The sequence below is a fragment of the Panthera onca genome, chromosome D2, assembly GCF_046562875.1.
Source record: "Panthera onca isolate mPanOnc1 chromosome D2, mPanOnc1 haplotype 2, whole genome shotgun sequence".
NCBI lineage: Eukaryota > Metazoa > Chordata > Mammalia > Carnivora > Felidae > Panthera > Panthera onca.
In genome coordinates this window covers 17,086,796-17,111,479 of record NC_138349.1, presented here as the reverse complement: position 1 = coordinate 17,111,479, position 24,684 = coordinate 17,086,796, and the positions used below count along the sequence as shown (strand labels likewise).

The 24,684-nt window shown below is 39.8% G+C and overlaps 1 protein-coding gene across 2 annotated transcripts; it reads right to left on the bottom strand.

Moving 5' to 3' along the window:
* Positions 1-766: 766 nt before the first annotated feature.
* Positions 767-24,539, bottom strand: DCLRE1A (DNA cross-link repair 1A). Of its 2 annotated transcripts, none has more exons than XM_060641425.3 (10): positions 24,425-24,539; positions 22,712-23,848; positions 18,776-20,461; positions 17,117-17,250; positions 15,262-15,380; positions 12,052-12,192; positions 10,113-10,258; positions 9,171-9,325; positions 2,688-2,829; positions 767-1,372 (listed from the first exon to the last, which is right to left on the bottom strand). In XM_060641425.3, exons 2-10 carry the CDS (start codon positions 23,175-23,177, stop codon positions 1,212-1,214), a joined length of 3,150 nt encoding a protein of 1,049 aa, XP_060497408.3. In that variant the 5' UTR covers positions 23,178-23,848; positions 24,425-24,539; the 3' UTR covers positions 767-1,211. The 2 variants fall into 2 exon arrangements, with proteins under 2 accessions (XP_060497408.3, XP_060497410.3); XM_060641427.3 differs by lacking the exon at positions 24,425-24,539 and adding an exon at positions 24,186-24,381.
* Positions 24,540-24,684: the final 145 nt, after the last annotated feature.

Sequence of the window (24,684 nt, the reverse complement as noted above, 5' to 3'; positions counted from 1 at the left end):
TTGTGAAAATAAAGTTCGTGGAGAACACTATCCTTCTGGTGACTGAAATCATTACTGGAAATAATTTTCCATGAAAACCTTTATTAAGAAATCCCCCGGGGCGCCTGGGTGGCTCGGTTGGTTAAGCATCCCGACTTCAGCTCAGGTCATGATCTCATGGTTCGTGGGTTTGAGCCTCGCGTCGGGCTCTGTGCTGACAGCTGGGAGCCTGGAGCCTGCTTCAGTTTCTGTGTCCCTCTCTCTCTCTACCCCTCCCCCACATGTGTTCTGTCTCTTTCTCTCAAAAATAAATAAACGTTAAAAAAAAATTTTGTTTTAACTCTCCCAAATAATTTCACTGCTAGAGGTCATGCAAGAATACACATACACACACATGCATATGTTCATTATACTTGCCGTTTTCTTATTTTTAAAACATTTTTAACCCAAAAACATTTTTAACATGAATTGGTCTGCCCCAAATTTTCATATTGGATCAGCTACTTTGTCTGTGTTGGACAGATCAGGATTCATAAATAAATTATATAATGTCATTTAAAAAAAAAAACCAAAACGCTGCAATCTGAATTTCTAGTAATCTAATGTCTTTAGTAAATAGTTCGGATGAACATCTATTCATGCATTCTTTTCGCCATCCTTTATTGGGTGACTACCTAGGCTCCTTGAATCATCTTCTTTAGTCAAATGGTGAATTACTTTCATTGAAATTTTACAAAATTGTATGAATATCACAGTTACAAATCCTAAAAACCAAAAGACACCATGGCAAATTTAAGATTAATTTTTTATTTAAGTATACATACCACATAAAAGTTATCTCATAAAAATATGCTCCATATTAAATAATTTTAAAAATACAACATGACAGGTATATAATGCTTTCGATCTCATTTATCCATTCCCATCATGAATCCCTTGGTCCCTCAGGCTGCCTTTGTTGCCTCTCCTGAGGCTGGATGCAGCAGGATGCACCTGCTTCGGTGGGAGGAGCAAGAATCAAGGGTACTTGGGAGACCAGTCTCCATCATTACTGAGGATGCAGAGACACTAGGCACCATGAACGTGCTATTCAAATGTAAATGACGAAACAATTTACCTGAGCAGCCTTCAAGACACTTTTCATATAAAGTGTGTTGCATATCACCTAAGATTTAACTAGTAATGAGCTCTACGGAAGTTACCTAACTAGTTCTGAGTCCTTTCGGGTAACATCAATATCCAGCTTCCAATTTCCACTCTTTAAAATATTTCTCCATTGTGCTCCTAGACTTCAAAGTGCCAACATTCACGGTAGGTATGATTTTCTGGGGCTTCAGCCACTGAACAAAACGTTTCATTTCTAGGTAGCTGCTGTGTTCACTATAAGGGATTCCTGCAACACAAAAGAAAAGGTATCGCCTATGAAAAATCAAATTACTAAAACAAAACCCCACACAAGCTCCAAATAAAATAAAAAGGTAAAGCAATTCACGGTATTTTTGCCAAAAACTCCTTGGTGCTTTATTACTGATAAAAAAAATTGTTAATAACTTTTATGGAGAATAAAGATTAAAATGATACAGGAACTTTGAACATTAAAAAATTCTATTGCGTTTCTATGTAGACTTTTTTTTCTTTTTTTTTTTAAGTGGGAAGGGGAAGAAAGGGTCAGTTTTTTTAACGTTTATTTATTTATTTTTGAGAGAGACAGAGAACGCGAGCAGGGGAGGAACAGAGAGAGGGAGACATAGAATCTGAAGCAGGCTCTAAGCTCTGAGCTGTCGGCACAGAGCCCCACATGGGGCTCGAACTCACAAACCGTGAGATCGTCACCTGAACTGAAATCAGATGCTTAACCGACTGAGCCACCCAGGTGCCCCTCTATGTAGACTCTTAATATGTATCTCTCTAGATTCTTATTTTTAATTAGGTTTTCTTTTTAAATAATTCTTCTCCTTAAACACTTCATTCAGCTATGTGTTTCAGGAAAATCCTGGAAAAAAATGAATAAAATTTGAAGAGTATCAAGCAAGAAGTCTCTTGGTCTCCAGAGCAAGTAAGCAGATTCCAGCCACCCAAGCTTTTCACACATAAAAAATGAGCAACAAAATAAAAACAAAATCTTAAAAATCCTTTTATCTTTACTGAAGATGAAGAACCACAGAGAAAGGGAGGGAGAAAGGGTCCTGCCGTGAGTTAACCAGGGTCTTTCGGGGCTGAAATTAAGTCACTAGGCTAGTGACACAGCAAAAATGTTTCCATCACCCACTATTCCAATAAGCGATTTCTGAGGACAACGGTAACGCCCCTCCAAGAAATGAGAGAAATGAGTCAAATCTGTACCTCTTGCCGTCATGGCATCTAATCCAGTCTTCCTGCTGACAGCCTGACGATGGCACCTGAATGTCCAGGATACAACTGACCGCCCACCCCTCCTCCCAAGCAGTTCTACGGTTTCGTCCACACAGCACTGATCAGGCAAACGGAACGATGTGTGTTAGCCAATGCCCATTTAGTTACTCCTGCCACGCTCCTTTCTTTCAGTTTACGACGCACTAAAGATACAGCTGTAGAGAACGCAGAGGAATTCGAAACTCGAATGTTAAAGATTCCTTGGTGTCTGTTTTTCTCGGATCTTATTTTCACAGCTCTTTTTAAAAATGTAATAACAGACGTTAAAAGTGGAAAAAAAAATGTAATAACTATACCGTATATTGAAATGTTTCCTTTGGTCTGGGGAATAATGTCTGCTATACCAGTTAACTTGTTAGAATGTGTCCATCCTGTAGGTCGAAAAGCCAAAATCTGATCATATTTTCCACCGCACTTCTTCAAATGACTCTGTAAAGCCTGTTAAATAAAAATAGGGTATTATTTAATGGTCCGTGAAGGTGGGTTATGCGGAAGAAAACAGAATGATCACGCTGGCATAATCTCAGCGAGTTGGCGCCTGGTGAACATTCATTTGCAATAACCTAGAGCCATACTTCCAAAAAAAAAAAAAAAAAATCAAAATCACTGAAAAAAAAAAAACAAAAAACCTTTTCCCCTTATCTAAAGTTAAACAAGCTTAAGTACAGTCTGAAAATAAGATGAGGCAAATTTAAACATAAGAATCATGTATTTAAAGATGACATATCAGCTACCAAAAAAAAGAATGGAAAAAAACAAAAAACAAACTCCAAGTCCTACTACTATGAGGATACTGAATACACGGCTAGGATGTTAGGGATAATAATAGTAGGTAAGAGTATCCCTGTTAGAGATACTTATACTGACACGGGTGAACAGAGAGCCAAACATATCCACGTGCATATGTCCAACGGAGGACCGATGGACGGATAGAAGGCGGAAGCAATGCTGTCAATGTCTTCAGACTCAACACGCACACTTCAAAGACACGCGCTGGCACTCTTCTTGGGGGCTCACTCCTTTTCACTCTTCAAACACGAACTAGAATACTTTCAACACTTTTCATGCGGCTACCATTGGAAGTACTGGGCTTGCCTAAGAAATCTTGAGCAGAATGTTCCAAACTAAAGTCATCATAAGTGCTGACATTTGATGAAATGTGACAATCAGTGACCCAGGTTCAATCTTTGAAAGATAAGAAAAATCCAAATAAAAAGAGTCACGGGACAAGAGATACCAAAAGGCTAATACTTTTGGTCGTAAGACAAAACCCACGGTGTCAAGGGCTTAGTGTAAATTTATAATAAAATTCTAGTTTTATGTAAAATAATAAAAAAATCTAAACTGCACATGGTGTCATCTTGGATTTCTGAAGCTCTTTTCTTTCTTAAGCATACATGCTCTGGGGCGCCTGGGTGGCGCAGTCGGTTAAGCGTCCGACTTCAGCCAGGTCACGATCTCGCGGTCCGTGAGTTCGAGCCCCGCGTCAGGCTCTGGGCTGATGGCTCGGAGCCTGGAGCCTGTTTCCGATTCTGTGTCTCCCTCTCTCTCTGCCCCTCCCCCGTTCATGCTCTGTCTCTCTCTGTCCCAAAAATAAATAAAAAACGTTGAAAAAAAAAAAAAATTAAGCACGCATGCTCTGAACTATTTAAGTATTATAAAAGATGCTGGTAGAAAGTTCTGAAGAAAGCAAAGACAAATCCATTCATCCATCTACTTAGTCCCTCATCTAATAAACATCTGCTCCAGTATTAGGCCATGTCATGGGGTCAGAGTGCTGGGTAAGAGACACAGCCTTCACGTTCTGGAAACTTATAGCCCGGCAGGGAGATGGTCAATAAAACCCACTGTGTGGATCTTTTTTAGAAATGGAAACCATAGGCCCCGTCTTAACTTTTTCTACTTCTGATCATGTATTACACCATCAATAACTGGAAGCCTTACAGATTGATCTTTTCACAAAGGATTCATTTTAATTTTTTTTTAAAGAAACAGTTGTCTTTTCTTTTTTTAAAATTTATTATTTTGAGAGAAAGAGAGAGAAAACATGGACGGGGAAGGGCAGAGACAGGGACACAGAATCCAAGGCAGGTTCTGCAAGCACAGAGCCCGATGCGGGGTTCGAACCCATGAGATCATGACTTAAGCCGAAACCAAGAGTTAGATGCTCAACTGAACCACCCAGGTGCCCCTTTAAATTTTTTGTTAATGTTTATTTACTTGAGAGAGAGAGAGAGAGAGAGAGAGAGAGAGAGAGAGAGAGAGAGACTAAGCACGAGTAAGGAAAGGGCAGAGAGAGAGGGAGACACAGAACCCAAAGCAGGCTCCAGGCTCTGATCTGTCAGCACAGAGCCCGACACGGGGCTCGAACCCACAAACCATGAGATCATGACCTGAGCCAAAGTCAAACGCTTAACTGACTGAGCCACCCAGGCGCCCCCACAAAGGACTCCTTTTTTAGAAGAAATTCCTAGCAATGAAATTGTTGAGTAAAAAGATTTACCCCACTTTCCACTACTATCCAAGTGGATAAGAGTGCTAATTTCTCTGTATCATGGCATAGGAATATTACTTTCTTAAAAAGTATGCCAATTTGGTAGAAGACAAACATATCCTTGTTTTGTTTTGTTTTTTACTTTTATGTTTGATCACTAGGTAGAGGCTAAACATTTGACTGTGTTTATCAGACGTTTATATTTCACTGCTGAATTAATAACAATCTTTTGACTTCTCACTTGTATCAATGATTTCTCATTAAATCCCTACCATTAAACAGTCATATTTCTTACCAATTACTGCCTCTCCACAAAAAGTTCAGGTTATGGACAGATAGCTAAGTTTTCATTATAATCCCTGCCTCTGCAAACTTTTGGGGTTTTTGTCTTGCTTAGTCTCGATCTAGGTAAGCGTAGTACTATTTGCTTAAGTACTAACTCTCTTCCCCCTGTGCTCACAAAGAAAAGGAAATAACACAAAACAAAGGCAAAAAACAAAACAAAAATCATAAAGTGAGAGTCCAGCTCTCAATGTAAGTCATGAAACACATCCATTCCTGTCTGCTCTGCAAAAACACTCAGTAGAATTAAGTGAGAATTTCCGCTTTTCACGAAACAAACTGAAGTTACCACAAAAACACATCAACAACCTGTGCCACAAACAAAAACCGAGGATACTATCGGCCAAGCCAAACATACAGGAAACACTGCCAACAGCCACTAGTCATTCATTAACCGCAACTGAAGAACTACTACCATTTTAGTAATTTTATCAACAATGATCTGGGGCGCCTGGGTGGCTCAGTTGGTTAAGGATCTGACTCTTGACTTCGGCTCAGGTCACGGTCTCGGGATTTGTGTGTTCGAGCCCCGTGTCAGGCTCCAGGCTGACGGTGTGGAGTCGACTTGGGATTCTCTCTCTCCCTCTTCCCTACTCATGCTCTCTCACTCTCGAAATAAAAATAAATAAACTTAAAAAAAAAAAAAAAAAGGAATGATCTAGTCACTATAAGTCTCTGATCCGTGACTTGTGTCTGTTTATTGGTAACTAGTTTGTGATAAAACTGCTTTCACTGTATGCAACCGGGATTGGTTTTCAGTGTGTAATCACCCATAACGTTACTGTTGTAATATTTGATCACAGTCAATCGGGTAACTAGACGTGGTAATTAACTGTGTACCACATATATGGACTTGGGATACTGAACTAGATAGCATGAATGGTTTTATAGGGTTTCTAGGGCTTTCAAGCCTGCCTAACAGACCCTGAAAATTGTATATTTACCTTTTCACAATCATTAGCTCTGATGCAACAGAACTATTTTTGGCTGGCAAAAAAGTTGGCTTTACTCCCTCTTTCTGTCCCTCCCCGGCTCATACTGACTCTGTCTCTCAAAAATGAATAAGATTTAAAACAATTTTTTTAAAAATTAAAAAAAACCTGGCTTGAGGTACAAACTAAAATACAGCCCCATGGTAACCATCAGCTTCCACTCCACCTGTGTTTTGCACATAAGTAATTTCCAAAAATGTCATCAATAACTTTCATGGAGGAAGGGGAAGGGCTACTGAAGGCAATACCAACAATAGATAACAAATACAGAAAAATACAATGATTTAAGATATTCTTTTTTTTTTCTTGTCTTCAAGACAGACAACTGCTAGCATTTATTTTCCCCAAAGTGTACAGTTCAGTGGTTGTTAGCATATTCATAAAGCTGCATGACCATCATCACTATCTAATTCTAGAACATTCTCATCACCCCAAAGAGAGACACTACCCATCAGCAGTCACTCCTCATTCCCTCTCTTTCAAGCCCTGGCAACCACTAATCTAGTTACTGTGTCTAAGGTTTACCTCCTGAGAACATTTCCCATAAATGGAATCGCATAATATGTAGCCTTTTGTACCTGACTTCTTTCACGTGGCATCATGTTGTCAAGGCTCATTCACACTGTAGCGTGTACTATTAATTCATTCCTTTTTATAGCTGGATAACATTCCTACTTTATGGATATGGTACATTTTGTCTATCCATTCATCATTTGATGGATATTTGAGTTGTTTCCACTTCTTTGCTATTATGAATAACGTGGCTGTGAACATTTGTGTCGAAGTTTTTGTGTGGACCTATGTCTCCAATTCTCTTGGGCCTACGCCTAAGATGAGCTGGTCATATAGTCACTCCATGTTTAACATTTTAAGAACTATCTAACTGTTTACCAAGGCAGCTGCACCATTAATCATCTCACGAGCAATAAATAGGGTTCCAGTGTCTCCATATTCTCACTAACAAATGACACTGTCTGTCTCTTTATTATCACTATCCCAGTGAGTGTAAAATGGCAGCTCGCTGTGGTTTTTGATTTATGGTTTCCTGATGACTAACAATGTTGATCCTCTTTTTTCATGTTTTTTAGGCCATTTGTATACCTTCTCATTCATTTGGCCATTTATACCTTCTCATTCCCTCCTCAGCCCTCTACCACTTGGCCTCCTCCAATATCGCTTCAAACAGTTCTTGTCACCCAACATGTTCTAACTGCCAAACTGCCGTTCTTTGCTTACATGACCTCCGTGCAGCACAAGGTACCTTTAAAAACATGGGGCGCCTGGGTGGCTCAGTCGGTAAAGCGGCCGACTTCGGCTCAGGTCACGATCTCGCGGTCCGTGAGTTCGAGCCCCGCGTCGGGCTCTGTGCTGACAGCTCAGAGCCTGGAGCCTGCTTCGGATTCTGTGTCTCCCTCTCTCTCTGACCCTCCCCCATTCATGCTCTGTCTCTCTCTGTCTCAAAAATAAATAAACATTAAAAAAAAAATTAAAAAAAAAAAATAAAAACTCTTTCATGAAAAGTTCTACTCCCTCATTTCTACAAAACTCTGACTCTTCCACCCCTATTATCCTCCTAAATGGGTCATTTGTTCAAAGGGAACAAACTAAGTTAGTAGGAAATAAAACTTTAAGATAAAAATCATAAAAACATGCCATACTGTCCTCAAGATATCAATGTTCGTTTCATGAATAATCAACATCTCATTAACCTCCACACAAATCAGATGACTCCCAAATTTAAAGTACTTTTCCAGGGGCGCCTGGGTGGCTCAGTCGGTTAAGCGTCCGACTTCAGCCAGGTCACGATCTCGCGGTCCGTGAGTTCGAGCCCCGCGTCCGGCTCTGGGCTGATGGCTCAGAGCCTGGAGCCTGCTTCCGATTCTGTGTCTCCCTCTCTCTCTGCCCCTCCCCCGTTCATGCTGTGTCTCTCTCTGTCTCAAAAATAAATAAACGTTAAAAAAATTAAAAAAAAAAAAAAATAAAGTACTTTTCCAAAGATGGCTTTAGAGGGACAAAACTCTGACTTGATTATCCCTGAAATTTTTTATGAATTATATACTCAGGAAAATAGACCACAAAAATTTTGCCTTTCTCTCATGAACAAAGGAATAGTTACACCTGTTACAATTTCCTTATTCCAGGGGCTAGAACTAAAATAACTTATTTTCTTTTTTTTTTAAAGCTATTTCAAAAAGCTCCATAAATGTTATTTCATGAACATCTTAACAAAAGTGAAAATACATTTTGTGTGTGTGTGTACATTATGTTCTGACCTATTTTTAATACACAGCTCTGAAGTATTCCATTGCTAGGTGTCCAAATGTTAGTAAATGGAATGAATCTTAGTATAGGAGTAAAGCGGACAAGTAAGGGCCCCAAATCAGAGTGAGGTCATATCTTGTGTCTCTTAACCTCTAACTCAGAACACTAGAACATCCTTTTTGAATGCACTCCCACTGTTGCACTTAATCCTCACAGCCCGTAAATTTCCAACATATATCAGTATTATAGGGGCTTACAATTAATACAGAATAGACCTTAACACAAGTAAGAACTCTTAGAACTCTCCATTCATTGCTCTACTCACTGGAAAGGAATGGAAGACAATCTTCAAAACATAAGGTGTGAATGATCAGACAGTTGCATGCTTTCCTACTTTTGTTTCTTTTATGATAGTTCTCCAGTTCCCAGGACATGTGAATTACTCTATACAGCTGTTTACACGCACACGTGCACGCGCGCGCACACACACACACACACACACACACACACACACACACACACAAAATAAAAGCACTGTAAATTCCACTTAAAAGATCTTCCAGGGCGAAGTTTACTATGACTCCACTCTAATTCCTCCAAGTTAAACTCAAGTAAAATGGGATTCCACTTTATAATCATTGCACTACCTTTTCTAGTTCATGCTAAAAAGACATCTCATGAATACTTACCTTAAAGTTAATTTGCATCATTGGGAGAAGGTGGACCAGTGAATTGCACATATCTGTAGTGATGAGGGAATTAAGTTCTGGGATGTTGAGGCACTGTAAGGTTTTATATTTTTCTTGGGACATGCCCACTTTTGAACCTAAAACGTCAGCGATGGCTATAGGCAAAGGAAAAGGTTGAAAATAGTAAAATCACAGATTATAAAAAAAAATTAAGTTACAACTTAATCAAAATTTAAAATAAGAATCCCCCCCCCAAAAAAAATTGAAAACGTTCACACTTTTAATATTTCAAAAACACTGAGTACTTTTGTTGGTTAACTATATGAAGTAAGAACTGTGAGAAATCCAAAGAACTTATTTTTAAGACCTAGTATTTAAAAATCACAAAAGATGTACAGACAGGGGTAGAGGAAAAGAAGGAACCAAAGTGGGAGGAGTTAAAACTCTGGCTTTATCACTTCATATCTTAATGTTTGCCATGATGCGACCATAATTAGGAAGAAATGCCAAGTATTTTGTAAAATAGTCTAATGCCATCTGGACAAGCTACAATTACATATCCAGAAATCATTTATGTACAAAAATTAAAACTGTTCTCTAAAGTAATTAATTGATGGTTATCCTCAAAGAAGGCAGAGACACAATTACGCATTAGTAAATTTTCCAAGTTCACTGAAATACTAACGCAGCAACGGACATTTGCTCTGTAAACACTGTATTGATGCATAGGCAACGGCACACACACTTCCCAAGCATTTCCATTAAGTTAAGCCTTTCAAAGTTTAAAGGAATCCAACTCTATCAATTTTTCTTCGAAGGTAATATTGCACCATTTCAGGAAAGAAGTACCAAGTGCAAGCATCCAGACTGAAAGGGCTTTATGCAAAAGAGAATCTGATCTTTATAATATATTAATGTAAATTAGATACAGCCACCACCCACCTAGGAAGACTTTCTCTTTTCCAATAGAATAAGTGCCACAGACAACAAGAACACGTGGGTTTAGAGTTACTGCCTCAAAGGCAGTGTTGATGGCAAACTGGATAACCTCTTGCTGCGACGGGAAGGAGTATTCTGGGCTGCAGTATCTGTAATATGTTCAAAATGGTACTTATTAAATGAGCAACAAGAAAGCCATAGCATTAGGCTGGATGTTGTTCTAGAAAACAAGCTTTAGCAAGTGTACGTACAGCAACAGTATGATTTAACACCACTCTGGTTATGGACTGCCTACGGTTAAAATATTTGTGACAGGCCAGGGGTAATTTATGATGGAATTCTGCATCTTCAATGTATCTTTTTCATATTTCTTTCATCACCCTCACATAAAGAAACTGCCCCTTTTTCTTAAAGGACTGTTCTAGCCGGCCAGCTATTTTAGCTGTGAATTACAAACCTCAGCAGCTTTTTTGTTTTAACCCCAATCACTATCAAAGAAAATACTAGTGGCAGGGATTACTTCTGAACTAAAGAATTCTGATTTCGTTTAAAAATTAAAATGATGTGGGGCGCCTGGGTGGCTCAGCCGGTTAAGCGTCCGACTTCAGCTCAGGTCATGATCTCGAGGTTTGGGAGTTCGAGCCCTGCGTCGGGCTCTGTGCTGACAGCTCAGAGCCTGGAGCTTGCTTCGGACTCTGTGTTTCTCCCTCTCTCCGCCCCTCCCATGCTCATGCTCTGTTTCTCTGTCTCTCAATAATAAATAAACATTAGAAAAAAAATATTTTTAAATAAATAAAAAAGTGATGAAATCAAATTTGAATGTACTGAAGTGGCGTTAAATCAAACAGTGAATATTCACATGGTTATCTGCTCTTCTGAGGAGGTACAGAAATATGTACAATATTACAGGAATACTACAGATTCAGTTGGGGTCTACCTCAATACGATAACACCAAATATAAAATTAACCCTAAGACTACTAGCTACCTGTCTCCACTTGGGATGAAAATCATGAAAATGAAAATCAATCATTTTTTTTTACTTAAAAAATGTCACAGAGTAAAAATATCAAAGAAACATATTTTCCCCATTTTCAAAATTGTTTTTTGCTGCTCAGCCATAATAATAGAGAAGACACTTAGGTCTTTCCTCTGATAAAAAACCCACAAAGAAATTCAGAATTCTATGTTGAGCAAAACTAAGTAACAAAAAAAAGGTGTTTTGGGTTTTTTTTTTACTTATTATTTTCTTAATTTACCTAGTATTTAAAGTACATATTAAAAAATGGAAAAATTAGCTATGGTGTTAGAAAACGGGATGTGGAAAGGCCATTTTTTTATTAAAATATGCCATCCAAACTCACTTCTTAAAACAGGTTGAAATAGTTGATATAATTAAATTCTAACAAAATGATGAGGTATTTTAACATATAATAAAAAATGGCTGGTGCCATTATGTTTATATAACATTTAGGAATTCAAAGTTGTCACTTAAAAATTACATTTGGAGAAACAAACTAAGAATTTTGAATATTCTGAAGCAGAATCGCATTTTGGCTTCTGTTTCTTCTCCACAATTACACTTAATAGTTACACAAGTACTTTGAAAAAATAACTTAAAAGGGTGTTTCCTAAAGTTTGCCCCCCCCTCCCCCCCGTTTTTCCTTCCTTGTTTCAGTAACAGGATTCTCACAGAAACCGTATTTTCAAAAGGAAATTACAAAAAAGAAAAACTGAGTCGTAGCTGGTTAGGACTATGTCCTCTCAAATTTGTTCTTAAGCAAGTACGTAGTTTTTCAAACAGCATTTCTCTAATAGTCTTAAGATGGTAATTGGTAATCAGCCATCATTTTGATTACCTAAGCACCTGTGCACATTATTCATGATCTACGGGCAAGTATTGTCAGCGGGAAAAGGAAGCATACAAACAAAGCCTCTCTTACGTCGTATCTAAGTAAAGCGTGTGGACTTTCTGGCCTGCGAGAAGAGAACGTTCCATGGTGGGGTGGGCTCGGAAGTCTCCGGTGTGTAACAGGACTTTACCATTAGGAAGATAGAACAGGATCATGACAGCACCTGGACAGCTGAACACAAAGGAATATTCTTAACACTCGCAAGGAAGCCAAAGGAACTTATTCAGTTTCAGTAGGTGAAGACACAGCACTGCATACAGAGGAAATGGAGCATTTTTACTTTAGAAAGTTTATTTACATCATAAAAAAAAAAAAATCCAGGCGCAGGAAAGGATTGTTCAAACTCCACACTTCCCCACCTAAAACGTGTCTTTAGGACTAGTCCTTGGCTGGCCCTTGAGAGAGGAGTTCTGAGCCCTTGGAATCTTCTGCCCTGTAAGAGTGCTTTGTGCGCCTGATGCCTGGGGCCACGTGTTACTAGCTTGACGTGAGAGTTTATGCTAATGGTGTTATCTATGGTGAATATCTGGTTTTGCTCTCTGGGCCTGGAGTCTGAGTATCTGAGGCAAGTCACGTGGGTGCTGCATGTGCACACGACTGACGTCCCTGCTGGACTCAAGGCTCCATGAGCTTCCCAGCTTGGCCAGGCTTTGCATGTGTGGTGACACATGGCTGCTGGGAGAACTAAGTGCATCCGTGCCACTCATTAGAAGGGTACCTGGAAACCCGGGCCTGGTTTCTCCTGGACTTTGCCCCCATTTGCCTTTTCCCTTTGCTGATTTTAATCTGAATCCTTTCGCTGTCACCATGAGTACGACAACTTTTCTGAGTCCCCTGGGTCTTCCTAGGGAACCACTGGGCCTCACGGTAGACTTGGGGATGCTCTACCATATTGGGGCTTGGAAATTACTGCCAAAACACAGGAAACTTTAATTTTGCATTTTAGGAAAAAATATGACATAATTACTTTGGTAATTAAAAATTACCCCTTAGCTTCCTGCCCCCAAACTTCAGATGAATGACTGAAGTGGGAAAGAAATAATACCAACATTACCAATAATAATGATACCAAGACTGGGGAAGAAATAATACCAATAATACCAATATACACAACATCTTTCAGAAAATAGAGGAGGAGGGAATATTTCATGAGGCCAGCATTACCCTAATGTCAAAACCAGACAAAAGCATTATTAAAGAAACCAAAAAACTACAGACCAACATCCATTATGAAAACCAGATACAGAAGTCTTTAACAAAATATCTGGCATATCAAATCCAGCAATATATATTTTTAAAAGGATAATCCATGAAGATTAAGTGGGGTTTATCCCAGCAATGCAAGGCTGGTTTAACATTCAGAAAACCCATCATGATTATTTACCCTGTTAACATCATAAAGGAGAAAAGTTATAGGATATTCTCAGTAGGTGAAGGAACATGTGACAAAATTCAATATCCATTCATGATTACAAACTCTGTAGACCAGGAAGAGAGGGCATCTTCCTCAACCTAATAAAAGGCATTTATGAAAAACCCATTGCCAACATCAAGCTTAAGGAGAAAGGCTGAAAGCTTTCTTCTTAGGGTCAGGACCAAGGCAGTATCTCTGCTCTCACCACTGAGAGGTTGAGCCAGGACCAAAAACAAGAGGGGAAAAAAAGCACTCTGAATGGAAAGAAGTAAAACAAAATTGTCTATACTTACAGATGACATGATCATACACGTAGAAGATTTCTAAGAAATCTATAAAAAACCTACTACAACTAATGTGCAAGTTTAGCAAGGTCTCAGGATATAAGGTCAATAAACAAAAATCAGTTGTCCATCAAGAGGTGAATAAAGATATTGTAGTGTGCCCATACAACTGATACTATTCAGCAGTAACAAGGAACAAACCACTGATATACACATCAGCTTGGATGAATCTCAAAAACATGGACAGAAGCTGGATGCAAAAGAGTAGACACTATGTGATTTCATTTAGCTGAATCCCTAGGATTCAGGAAATGAACCACAAACCTAATCCATGGTGATAGGAAACAGATCAATGGTTCCCTGGGCCAGAGTCAGCGTGGGATTGACTGGGAAGGAGCATCAGGAAACCTTTTGGGGTGGGGAAAATTTCTGATATAATTTTTACTGTGGTGGGAATTACATGGGTGTGCATTTTTGTCAAAATTCAGCAAACACTTAAAATGGGTCTATTTTATTTATGTAAATTATGCCTAATAAAGTTGGCTTAAAAAATATCAGAACTTGAGTTGTCATAATTGGTGATTAAAAAAAGAAACAGAAGCTGGCAGACAGAAAGTTAAAGGCAACCTGAAGACAGAGCATGGGTCTGGATTTCTGGAGACCTAGTCTTAATTTTAATTCTCTACACATCTGTGATCTCTAAGGTACACAAGGCTAAAATTGTATGAAAAGTAGGAAGAAGTGCAGTTGAGAATTACACTTTGGCAATATGATACTGACAGTGCTTTACATTTAAAAAGAAAAAAAAAAGAGGGAAAAAGGGAAACCATTTTCAAGAAAAAAAAATTCCAAGTCTTTAGTATTAAAAGCTTGAAGAATTTCTTAAAAGGAAACAAAAATCCTCTGGTAATCTGAATGGAGTACAATCTGTTAACTTATATAAATGATATTAAAGAAAATGGCAAAAACTAAAAAAAATAAAGAAAATGGCAGGGGCGCCTCGGTGGCTCAGTCGGTTAGGTGTCTGACTTTGGCTCAGGTCGTGATCTCGCGGTTTGTGAGTTCGAGCCCCGCATCGGGCTTGCTACTGATAGCTCAGAGCCTGGAGCCTGCTTCCGATTCTGCGTTTCCCTCTCTCTGCCCCTCCCATGCTCATGCTGTCTCTGTGTCTCTCAATAACAAACAAAATTATTTTTTTTTAATTTAACAAGAAAAAAGAAAATGGCAAAAGGTTATGTCTTCAAAACAGCAACATGTTAAAATGTGTTTTTTTTTTAAATAAGAGGGATGTCGTATGTTAAACATAGTAATTTAAACTGCATCAAAATGGGTTAGATAATATTTAAAGGATCCCATTATATTTAATCTCTGATTCTGTAATCGGGCACGTTATTTTTTTTTTTTTCAAAAGGAGAAACACATTTTACTCAAATTTTTAAAAATAGGAATAATGGTTTCAATAAGAGAGTTCTTAAATAGATATACTTATTTTTGTTAATCTTTTAAAAAATAGGCTAGCCTTAATATAACTTTAATACTTACTGGTTGGCATCGAGCAAAATGACTTTTACACCATTTACTATACATTCAGTGTCCATTGGTAGTGGATGGACATATTGCTTTTGCATGTGAAGTTTGCTCTTCAACAAATTGCCGGTTATCTGCAAAACAGAACGCACTTGTTGCTGACACAGCGAAACACTGAGTCTCCTACTTCAGATCTAGTTTAGAGCCAAGCATCTTAGTCTACCTGTTCTCCCACTGATATTCATGGAAATCCTCTCGAATACCAGAAAAAAAAACTTCCTAAAATGACTGTCGCAATTCTGCTTAAACACTGTCGCTGGCTCTCCCTATCTATGCAAAGTCCCCCATCTCCAGATGACAACCAAAACCCCGCATGAGCCGGCCCCTGCTCATTTCTGCGGGTTTATCTTCTGTTATTCCCTACCTCATGGTTAGCCATTCTGAATTATCCGAAGTGCCTGGGACGGGTCGACTTCTAAGGTGTGTGTGCGCTTATACAAACTCTACTCTCTACCTAGAATGTCCTCTTCTCTCTCTTCCACCTGGTTCTGGAATCGGACAGACCTGTGTTCAAATTCTGGCTCTGCCATTATTAGCTCTCTGACTTGGGGCACGTTATTTAACCCCTTTCCCAGCCTCAGTTGCCTCATTAATAAAAAGAGGTTAGGGGTACACGGGTGGCTCAGTTGGTTGAGTGTCCGACTTTGGCTCAGGACATGACCTCACAGTTCCTAAGTTTGAACTCCATGTCGGGCTCACTGCTGTCAGCACAGAGCCTGCTTCAGATCCTCTGTCCCTCTCTCTCTCTGCCCCACCCCCACTCACGTTCTCTCTCTCTCTCTCTCTCTCAAATAAATTTTAAAAAAAACTTAAAAAAAAAAAAGAGGTGAATTCAAGAATGCTTGAGGATTAAATCAAATTCTAGCCAAATCCCTTAGTAGTAGGCATTAAAATAGTCACCACTTCTCTTTTTTTTTTTTAGAGAGAAAGAGAATACACAAGCAGTAGAAGGAGAGAGAATCTTAAACAGTCTCCATGCCCTGCGCGAAGCCTGACACCGGGCTCGATCTCACAACCCTGAGATCATGATTTGAACTGAAATCAGGAGTCCGATGCTTAGCCGACTGAGCCACCCAGGCACCCTTAAAATAGTCACCTTTTAATAATTAATTCAATGTATCTCTTTCACCAGGAAACTTTCTCTGACCTTGGCCTAGGACAGTGTAAAGCACTTTCTCCTACTTGCTGGCATTCTGCTCAGTTTTCTAGCACAATACCAACCCCATCACCACGTACTTGGAAAAGTATCACCTGAAGGCCGTGAGTGCCTTGAAGTTAGGTATTTTGCCTTGAATGTCTTTTAAGGTACTCAATAGATGTTTACTGGATGAAACTTAGGTGTTTTAGTGCACCATGAAGTGCATGAAGTAGTTTACTGTTTCCATATAATAAAGGATTAAAAAAAAGATCCTAGGGGCGCCTGGGTGGCTCAGTCGGTTGAGCGTCCGACTTCAGCTCGGGTCATGATCTCACAGTCTGTGAATTCGAGCCCCGCGTCGGGCTCCGTGCTGACAGCTCATAGCCTGGAGCCTGCTTCGGATTCTGTGTCTCCCTCTCTCTCTGCCCCTCCCCGACTCATGCTCTGTCTCTGTCTCAGAAATAAACAAACGTAAAAAAAAATTTTTTTTAAATCTTATTGTAACTATTGACAATAGCTCATTTAATTTTAGAATCTTAATGTGGAATCTATTTTCTCATAGCTTTTCTAGTAGGATGACAGATCTTACAACGTTAGTTACTCTTTTTCAACCACACTGCTTAGAAATTCGCTGCATTCCATACATTTAGAGTTTAAAATACTGAAACTTACCTCACTACAATAAACTGGAAATGTGAAGTTTTTAGACAATCCAGCGTAATGATCAGAATGAAAATGTGTGAGAAAATAGGCTGTGCAACCTTCCACCAGTCCGTACTGGAAGGCATCAACTGTAAAGCCAGTCCCTGTCACGGAAAGAGCACACAGCTGCTTGAGTGATAGCTAACGGGGTGGAAGATGCTCAGTTCGAATGTAAACAGATCCTACCGTCTACGCATCTCGATTCCAACTGAGCTTTATACCCTAAAACCTTATTCCACATAAATTCAGCAAAATCGGATACTAGAAATGAAAAGAAGTCTTGTGAGTGTCTAGTAAATATCCCACTATTGGCTTTGCTTTTTCAATGAATAACTGTACCAAAAGAAATTAAAATGCTAAGCTACAAACCAATTATTTCTTTGTTTTCCTGACTTAAATCCTTCGCTTCTACAAAATAGCAAAAGGAAAATGCTATATTTCTTCTTATTTTATTCTATTTTGGCAGTGCACACCGGGGGCAGACATGGTTGAAGGCCCAAGTAATCTTACAAATTACAGCGGCTGAGGGTCTCCAAAGGGTCACAGTACAATAACAGATGAACAGCATATGCAGTATTCGAATTTCACGGTGCGGGATGGGAGGAAGTAAGAAAATAAATTCTGGGGTGCCTGCTGGCTCCGTCAGCAGAGCATGCAACTCTTGATCTCGAGGTTGTGAGTTCAAGCCCCACAATGGGTGTAGAGATTACTTAAAATCTTTTTTAAAAAATGCCCAAAAAAGACTACCTAGAGGAGTTGTAAGAAAACAAAATGGTTGAGGTGTTCTGAAAAATGTTCATGAAAGAAGTAGCCAAGGGTGTGGATTGTGATGAGACAGTAAACAGGCGTACGTCACAATCCCACTGAGGCTTATCCACACACAGCATACCAGTCTCTGGCTCACTTAAAATACAGAAAACTCATCACAGGAATCATTAACAACAAAACTGGAGCTCTGATGTACATAAATGCTATTCCCTACATAAACGTTTTGGATTCTAGATCGGGAATATCAAAGCACTTTAAAACGTCTTTCTGAAACCGGGTATATTTTGGCAGCTTTATATTCTCTTCAGAAGAAGCGTTACTGGCTTCTTCAATAATAAAATTCATTTTACTATGCATTTTTGTAATTCACTTATGAAGGCACTGGGAATTATAAAATATGAAAAGGCTGAGAAACTAAGTTATGGTGTGCATTAAAACTATTTGACATTTATTATGACTTATGCAATTTGTTAGTTTTCCTTCTTTGAAGCTATTTAGCACTCAGTATTTCTCTTAAGGGCATAGGGACTGTTTTTATTATAACTACTTACAGAGAGCCTTTCCTCCTTCCCTATTAAGCTGACCTTTACTCAACTGTGTCAAATCTGTAATATCTCCCTACTAGTATAGGATCTTGTACACAGAACATATTTAATAAAAGTTTGCTGCATTGAATAGGGCAAAAACATTCAAATAGGCCAAAAAAAAAAAAAATCTGTTACAGGTCAATGAATTATAAAAAACAAAGGAAATACATATAAAAATTGTTTTATACAAACACAGACACACAACACGGGGAATGAACATGAAATTTTAAGTTGATTCTTTGTAGGTATATTAAACATTGGCATTTCAACTTACCAGGTATTTTCTTATAGAATGGGCATGTCTTTTTTCTTAATTGTCCTGCATTAGATGACTCTGGGATTTTTGTGTTCCCTCTCTGCAGCCTGCCACAAGCTGATTTTACGAAGACTTTGTCTTTCCTTAAATTGAGGGTTTCGGATTCTGTCCTATCGATAAGGCGATGTGACCTCTTCTGATGTGCTCCTGCCTGTAGTGAATCTGACTTTCTCAGTCGCTTTCTTTGATGCTGTGACCTCTCACTGGAAAATTCCACAGAGGGCTGAGTCTCACTTAAATTCTTTGCATCAAATTCTAAATCACTTAATGATGTTTCTGCTTTCCTCTTGCGCTGCCGGGACCTCTTTCCCTTAGGACTTACAGCTGGATTGAAGTTCAGCCCTTCTACTGCACTTCCCTCCAGCAATTTCTCTTCTTTTCTTTTGGGTGGCAGACCAAAATAAACACCTATATCCGTTTGTTTCATTACCTTGGAAGAAGACTGTGTCGCAGGACAGCTTGGACCAGATGGCGGTATTTTCAGAGACTCGGCCGCAGCAGACGCGCTAGATTTCTCTGTATTTGGAATTGTAACTTTACTGCCTTGTATACCACCTAATGCCTTTCCGCAGACACATGTGGAGTTAGTACTGTTCCTAGCACTGAAGTTCCTATTTGATGCTTTCCTAATTTTACTTTGGGCTGGCTGGAAAGAAAGAGCCCCTTCTCCCTGGCTTCCAAAAGCTTTTGGCATTTCACGATTAAGTGATGGAAGGGAAATCTGATTGCCAACAGCTGATTCTTCAAGTACCTGTTTCTGTTTATTTGCCCGACATCCTGCCTTGCCGGGTTTTGCTGTAACAGCTTGATAACTAGAAGGAAGCCCCTCTGCGAATGCCGACGGAAGCGGCACGAAATCATCACCGGTATGCGCCCCATCATCACATGAAGTAATGCTCTTATTCTGGAAAAGAGGCTGAGACGAACCGGTTAGCGTGTTGTGTTTATACAATACTTCGTCGTGTTGATCCTGAGTTACGAAGCCGTGCACGTGGGGGCCGCGCTCCTGCTGGTCCCTCAGGGAGGAGCCACGGAGTTGGTGAAACAAAGAAGAGCTGGTGTCCTCTTCTTCCAGGCTGCCGTCTTTAGAGCTTTCTGTAAACAGCAGTTCCTGCTGTGAATCACCTAGCTTTTCATCTATCTCGTCAGTCTCTTCATCACTTTGAAGTGGAGAGTAAGAGATTTCGTAGCTGCTAAAGTCATTTTCTGGCAGTGGCGAGAGTGCGCGTTCTGAGTTGTTTTGGCTGTCTAATTCTTCAGCAAGAGGCAAACCAACTCCTACTGGTTTGTCATTATTAACACATCCTGCAAGTCGTGGGGTGGATTGGGATGTTTGGAGATTTGTCAAAGAAGATATCTTGGTGTTGGTTTGAGCAGGAGACTGAGATTTCTTTAGACACGGTGTCACCGATGAGGGCGTAGGTGAAACGGTTTTTAAGTTTTCCGTCTGTTTCTGATGCAGGGACCATCTTCCCTCAAGGCTACAGAGGAAGCTTGAATTAGTCTCACCGAAACGACCCCCTGGCCCATGTGGTGAGCTGCCGAGAGGCTGGTTGCTGGCTCTGCTCTGAGCCAGCAGGAGGTGAGTGTATCTCTTGAAATGAGAAGGAATTGTTGAGGTACACACAAGACCATCAGGACACTCTGAAAATTTTAACAAGGAAAAAAAGTAAGAGAGGATCAAAACACAGAGTCAACACGTCAGTGAAAAGTCATCAGTCCAACTTTGAAGCCTTAGGACCATGGCTCTCTTTATACAATCAAAAGACCCAGCATAAAATAACAATAATCCAGTATGGTTTTGCAAGGTGCTCGTTATGAGTTTTAAATCAAATACTTCTTAAAGTTTCTTTGCAGAGAATCTGTTTCCAAAAAAATTTTTAAGACTAATACCTTCCCCCCTTCCCCAAGTAACTCTCATAAATACGAGCTCCTTCAAAATGCAGTTCATGCTTCCATGAGGTATTTACAGGTGCTCACTAGTCCAGATTTGCTCAGGCAATAAAGAGTGAAAAAGACTAGTGTGTCTGTCAGAGAACTAAAGTTCTACCCCAATTTTTATCTTATCAAGCAGTATGGATTTGTGACGATTAAAGTACCCAATTAGGGTCCTTTTTTTTTTTTTTTAATATTCACACTGCATAGGATAACAGTATTAGTCTAATTAGTAATAGCTGTTCATACACTGAATATTTTAGAGTCTAAGATTTGAAATTCAATTTGATAAACTGGTTAATAATAAGGCTTTAATAATAATCTGCAAACTACTCCCCATCACACTATTATAATTGAGAACCATTCCGTAAACCATCTTGGCAAATCCCCTTGTACGTTAATTTCCAGGTTTATAAAAAAATAAAAATAAAAAAAATGACCCCTCTTCCTCTCCAAAAAGATGTTACATTAAACTAGAAGACCTCACTGCTTAATTTAAAACCACCTCATCAAAGTATTTGTTATGGAACCGAATTCAATTCAAGAAGAGTCTGTCTGAGATTCTATTCCTAAGGTTAGGCAATGAAAAACCTAAAGAAAAACCTTTCAGGTGGTTTCATCCTAAGACATTTCACCCTGAGGTGCTCCCCCCGGGAGTCCAACTTCCATTTCTCATTTTCGAGCCACTTAAGAGCAAAAATGCTAGCATTTGATGAGGCTTTCATTTTATAAAAAAAGCTAACGCCAATTTTTTTAAAGTTCTTTTGCATCTTCGTGCAGTACTTTAAAATAACTGGAGGTTAATAATAAAAATGTCTTCTGAATCATACATAACATATAAGCCATACTGAGTATTTTTATTTTGCTGAATTTTAATTCTTTGAGATTTAGAAATCTATATATGGTATATATGATATCTCTGAAATACACAAATCATAACAACCCATTCTTCATATACTCCAAGTAGGACTTCCTACGTTAAACATGACATTATAGATCTTAAAAGATAATAAAAGCATAGCATTACTTCATTTATCATTTGGCACATTTTAAATTAGAATCTTAAAAACCCAAGATTCCTTCCCAGTTCTTCTTTCTGTACAATACCACGACAAATCCAACACAATCACATTTAGAAGACTTGACTATAGGGGCACCTGGGTGGCTCAGTCGGATGAGCATCCCGACTCTTGATTTCGGCTCAGGTCACGCTCTCATGGCTCGTGAGTTCAAGCCCATGTGGGCTCTGCACTGACAGCCTGCTTGGGATTCTCTCCCTCTCCCTTTCTCTCTGCCTCTCCTCTGCTTGTGTGTGCGCTCTCTCAAAATAAATATATTGAAAGAAAAAAAAAAAAAAAGACTTGACTATATGCATGATTCTTTAAATTTGTTTCACAAAAGAGAACAAAATGGGCAGTTTAACATTCAAGAGTGCTGCTCTATAGGTGTGCCTGGGCATGCGACTCTGATCTTGGGGTCGTGAATTCAAGCCCCACCGTGGGGCATAGAGATTACTTAAAATAAGTAAAACTCTAAAAAGAATGTTCATCTATAAGATGTCAGTACCACCTACCTTTTGGGGTCATTGTGAGAGTCAAGTAAGTAAACAGAATTAAAGCACCGAGCACAGTATGTGCTCAATTAACACTTACCAAAAAAAAAAAAAAAAAAAAATAATGGAGATGTTTAGGAACCTTCATCAAATAATAAAATGCATTTCGACTGTTTTCAAGTTTGCAACATTCTCTACAATCATACCATTGACCATTATCCTTTTACCCTTCTTAAGAAGGGTTTCTTTGTTTGCCTCTAGGGTTAAGTCATTTATACTTTGATACTTTAGTGCCTCCCCTCCCTTTCAGTTTCCTGCTTGCCTTGCTTGTTCCACTGGACTGATTCCTCTGCCTAATGCAGATCTTTTAGGCTATTTAAAAACTACTACCTTTTTTGCAGTCTTACCTGTTTCAGAGACCGGTGGCGAATCCAAACACTCGAAAACATGCCATCGAGGTGTCTGACCTAGCAATGAGGAAAAAGGCATCTGGCAGTTTGGACAGTATCCATCATAAACTGGACGTATCTTTGGAGATACGTGTTTGTTTTTGCGAGTCCTACAGTGCTTTCCTGGAGTGGCCTCCTGATCTTGGGACTGCTGAAAACCATCCTCACAACTAGAATTCTGACTAGAAGCTACAGAAGTCTGACTCTCTGTTTCTCCAAGGCAAATTTCGGGGTCCTTTGTCTTTTCTTTAGCTTCTACCGTTCTTTTTTTATTTCTGTTTCGTTTTGACTGGTATTTTCCATCTGTTGCTTTTTCAACAGATTTTGGAGTATTCTCAGAGCAATTATTTGTATGTACCGGCTTTGGTTTTCTTTTAGATTTGTATTCCCAGATGTCTTCTTCCAAAAAAGCATCCTCTAACATGGCAAAATGATTTTTAAGAAAATTGAGAATCTATTTGTTACAAAATTTTTAAATGGAAAGATTTTGCTGCCAAAAAAAAAAAAAAAAAACCCAAAAAACCCAAAAAACCCAAACCCACTAACTCGATGGGAATCTAAAGCTTTGGTAATGGATGTATTGGCAAACGACAAACCTTATACCTGAGAACACATGCTCTTCCATTTATACCACAATAAAATTAGGAGAACCTACCACAGGGGTAGCGTTTGAGAAGTTTACCATTGTGGCTGCTATTTCATTCAAGTGACTTGGCGTTTCCAAGGACTTGATACATAAAAATAAGAATCAGCAATACTTTGAAAATTAAACACTAATGGGAAGTATACGTTCAACAGCTTAATCTCAGGGTGAGCTTTGTAAAATTGTTATAAAGCTCCTGTCTGTTCCCTTTCCACTGGACAATTGTCCAAATAATTCACAAATGGAACACAGTCCCTGGGCAACAGGCTTAGCAGGTTTTCCAAACATTAAATGGCTACCTCGGCTTGCGAGTACCACCCTAATCACATCATAATCAAAGAGGTGTGTGATTCAGGGGGTAAAAATTGCCCTTATCTGTGACTCTTGGATATTCTGCCACATCAGCTTCCTGGGTCAGTCCAGTATCTTCCTCCAGCAGCAACGGACACACACTGCACAGTGAACAAACAAAATTCAAATATGTGAAATTGTGCTTGCACTGAGGCCACCCACACTCCTAACTCCAGACCGCAGAAGTGGTCTGCCCTAGGGGTGGCCAGCTTTCTCTCCCTCCACCAGCCTCAAAACCCACGTTCATCGGCCTGATGCCTCCCACCTGCTCTACCTTCTCTTTGAACTTAGGAGGCTGCAAGGCCAGTGAGTGGGGCCTATCACCTCCCAGGCAGGGAGAGGGTGAGCTGCTAGCACAGCCGGCTCTATAAAAGCCATCAGAGCCCTCCACTTCTGAAGTCGGAAGCCCGGCCCACCCGGATCCTCGCCGCAGCCCACCTGCCACCCGCACACCCTCGTGGAGCAGCTCCAGCTGCGTCCGCTCCGCTAGGCGCCCCCCTCCCGCCCCTGGCTCCGCTCCGCTGACAATCTGTTCACGCTCGCACTTTCAGCACAGCAGGGCGACAAAATACTGTATTTGTGTATAAGCCAAAGCCATTGCCAGTCACTCCCAACTTTAAGAAAATCTCTCCCGTGAGGACATCCTTCCCACCCCCACCCCCCCCCCACCCCGTTACCTCTCGTGTCTTGGCGGGAACAGCGTCCCTTTGCCACTGCTGTGTCGAATCGGCTGACCCCGGTCTAAGGGCGGGACTTCTAAAAAGTTTGGGTCCTTTTAAGTCCTGCGGATTTCTTTTATCTTATTTTTGTTCTAACCCCCTCTAATTTCCAAAGTGAAGTGTGTGTGTGCGTGGCGGGGGGAGGGAATGGTTCTCTCAGAGCTTCTGGAACGCTGACCCGCAGGCTTTCTCCATGCTGAATCTGGCGCTCCGAATGT

Excerpts from the sequence above, each read along its gene's own strand:
- DCLRE1A (XM_060641425.3), bottom strand. The coding sequence starts at position 23,177 with ATGTTAGAGGATGCTTTTTTGGAAGAAGACATCTGGGAATACAAATCT. Across the intron at positions 12,193-15,261 it reads ATTTTGCTCGATGCCAACCA|CTGTCCAGGTGCTGTCATGA; the intron begins GTAAGTATTAAA and ends CTTTGTGTTCAG. Across the intron at positions 9,326-10,112 it reads AAAAGAGAAAGTCTTCCTAG|CCATCGCTGACGTTTTAGGT; the intron begins GTGGGTGGTGGC and ends CTTTGCCTATAG.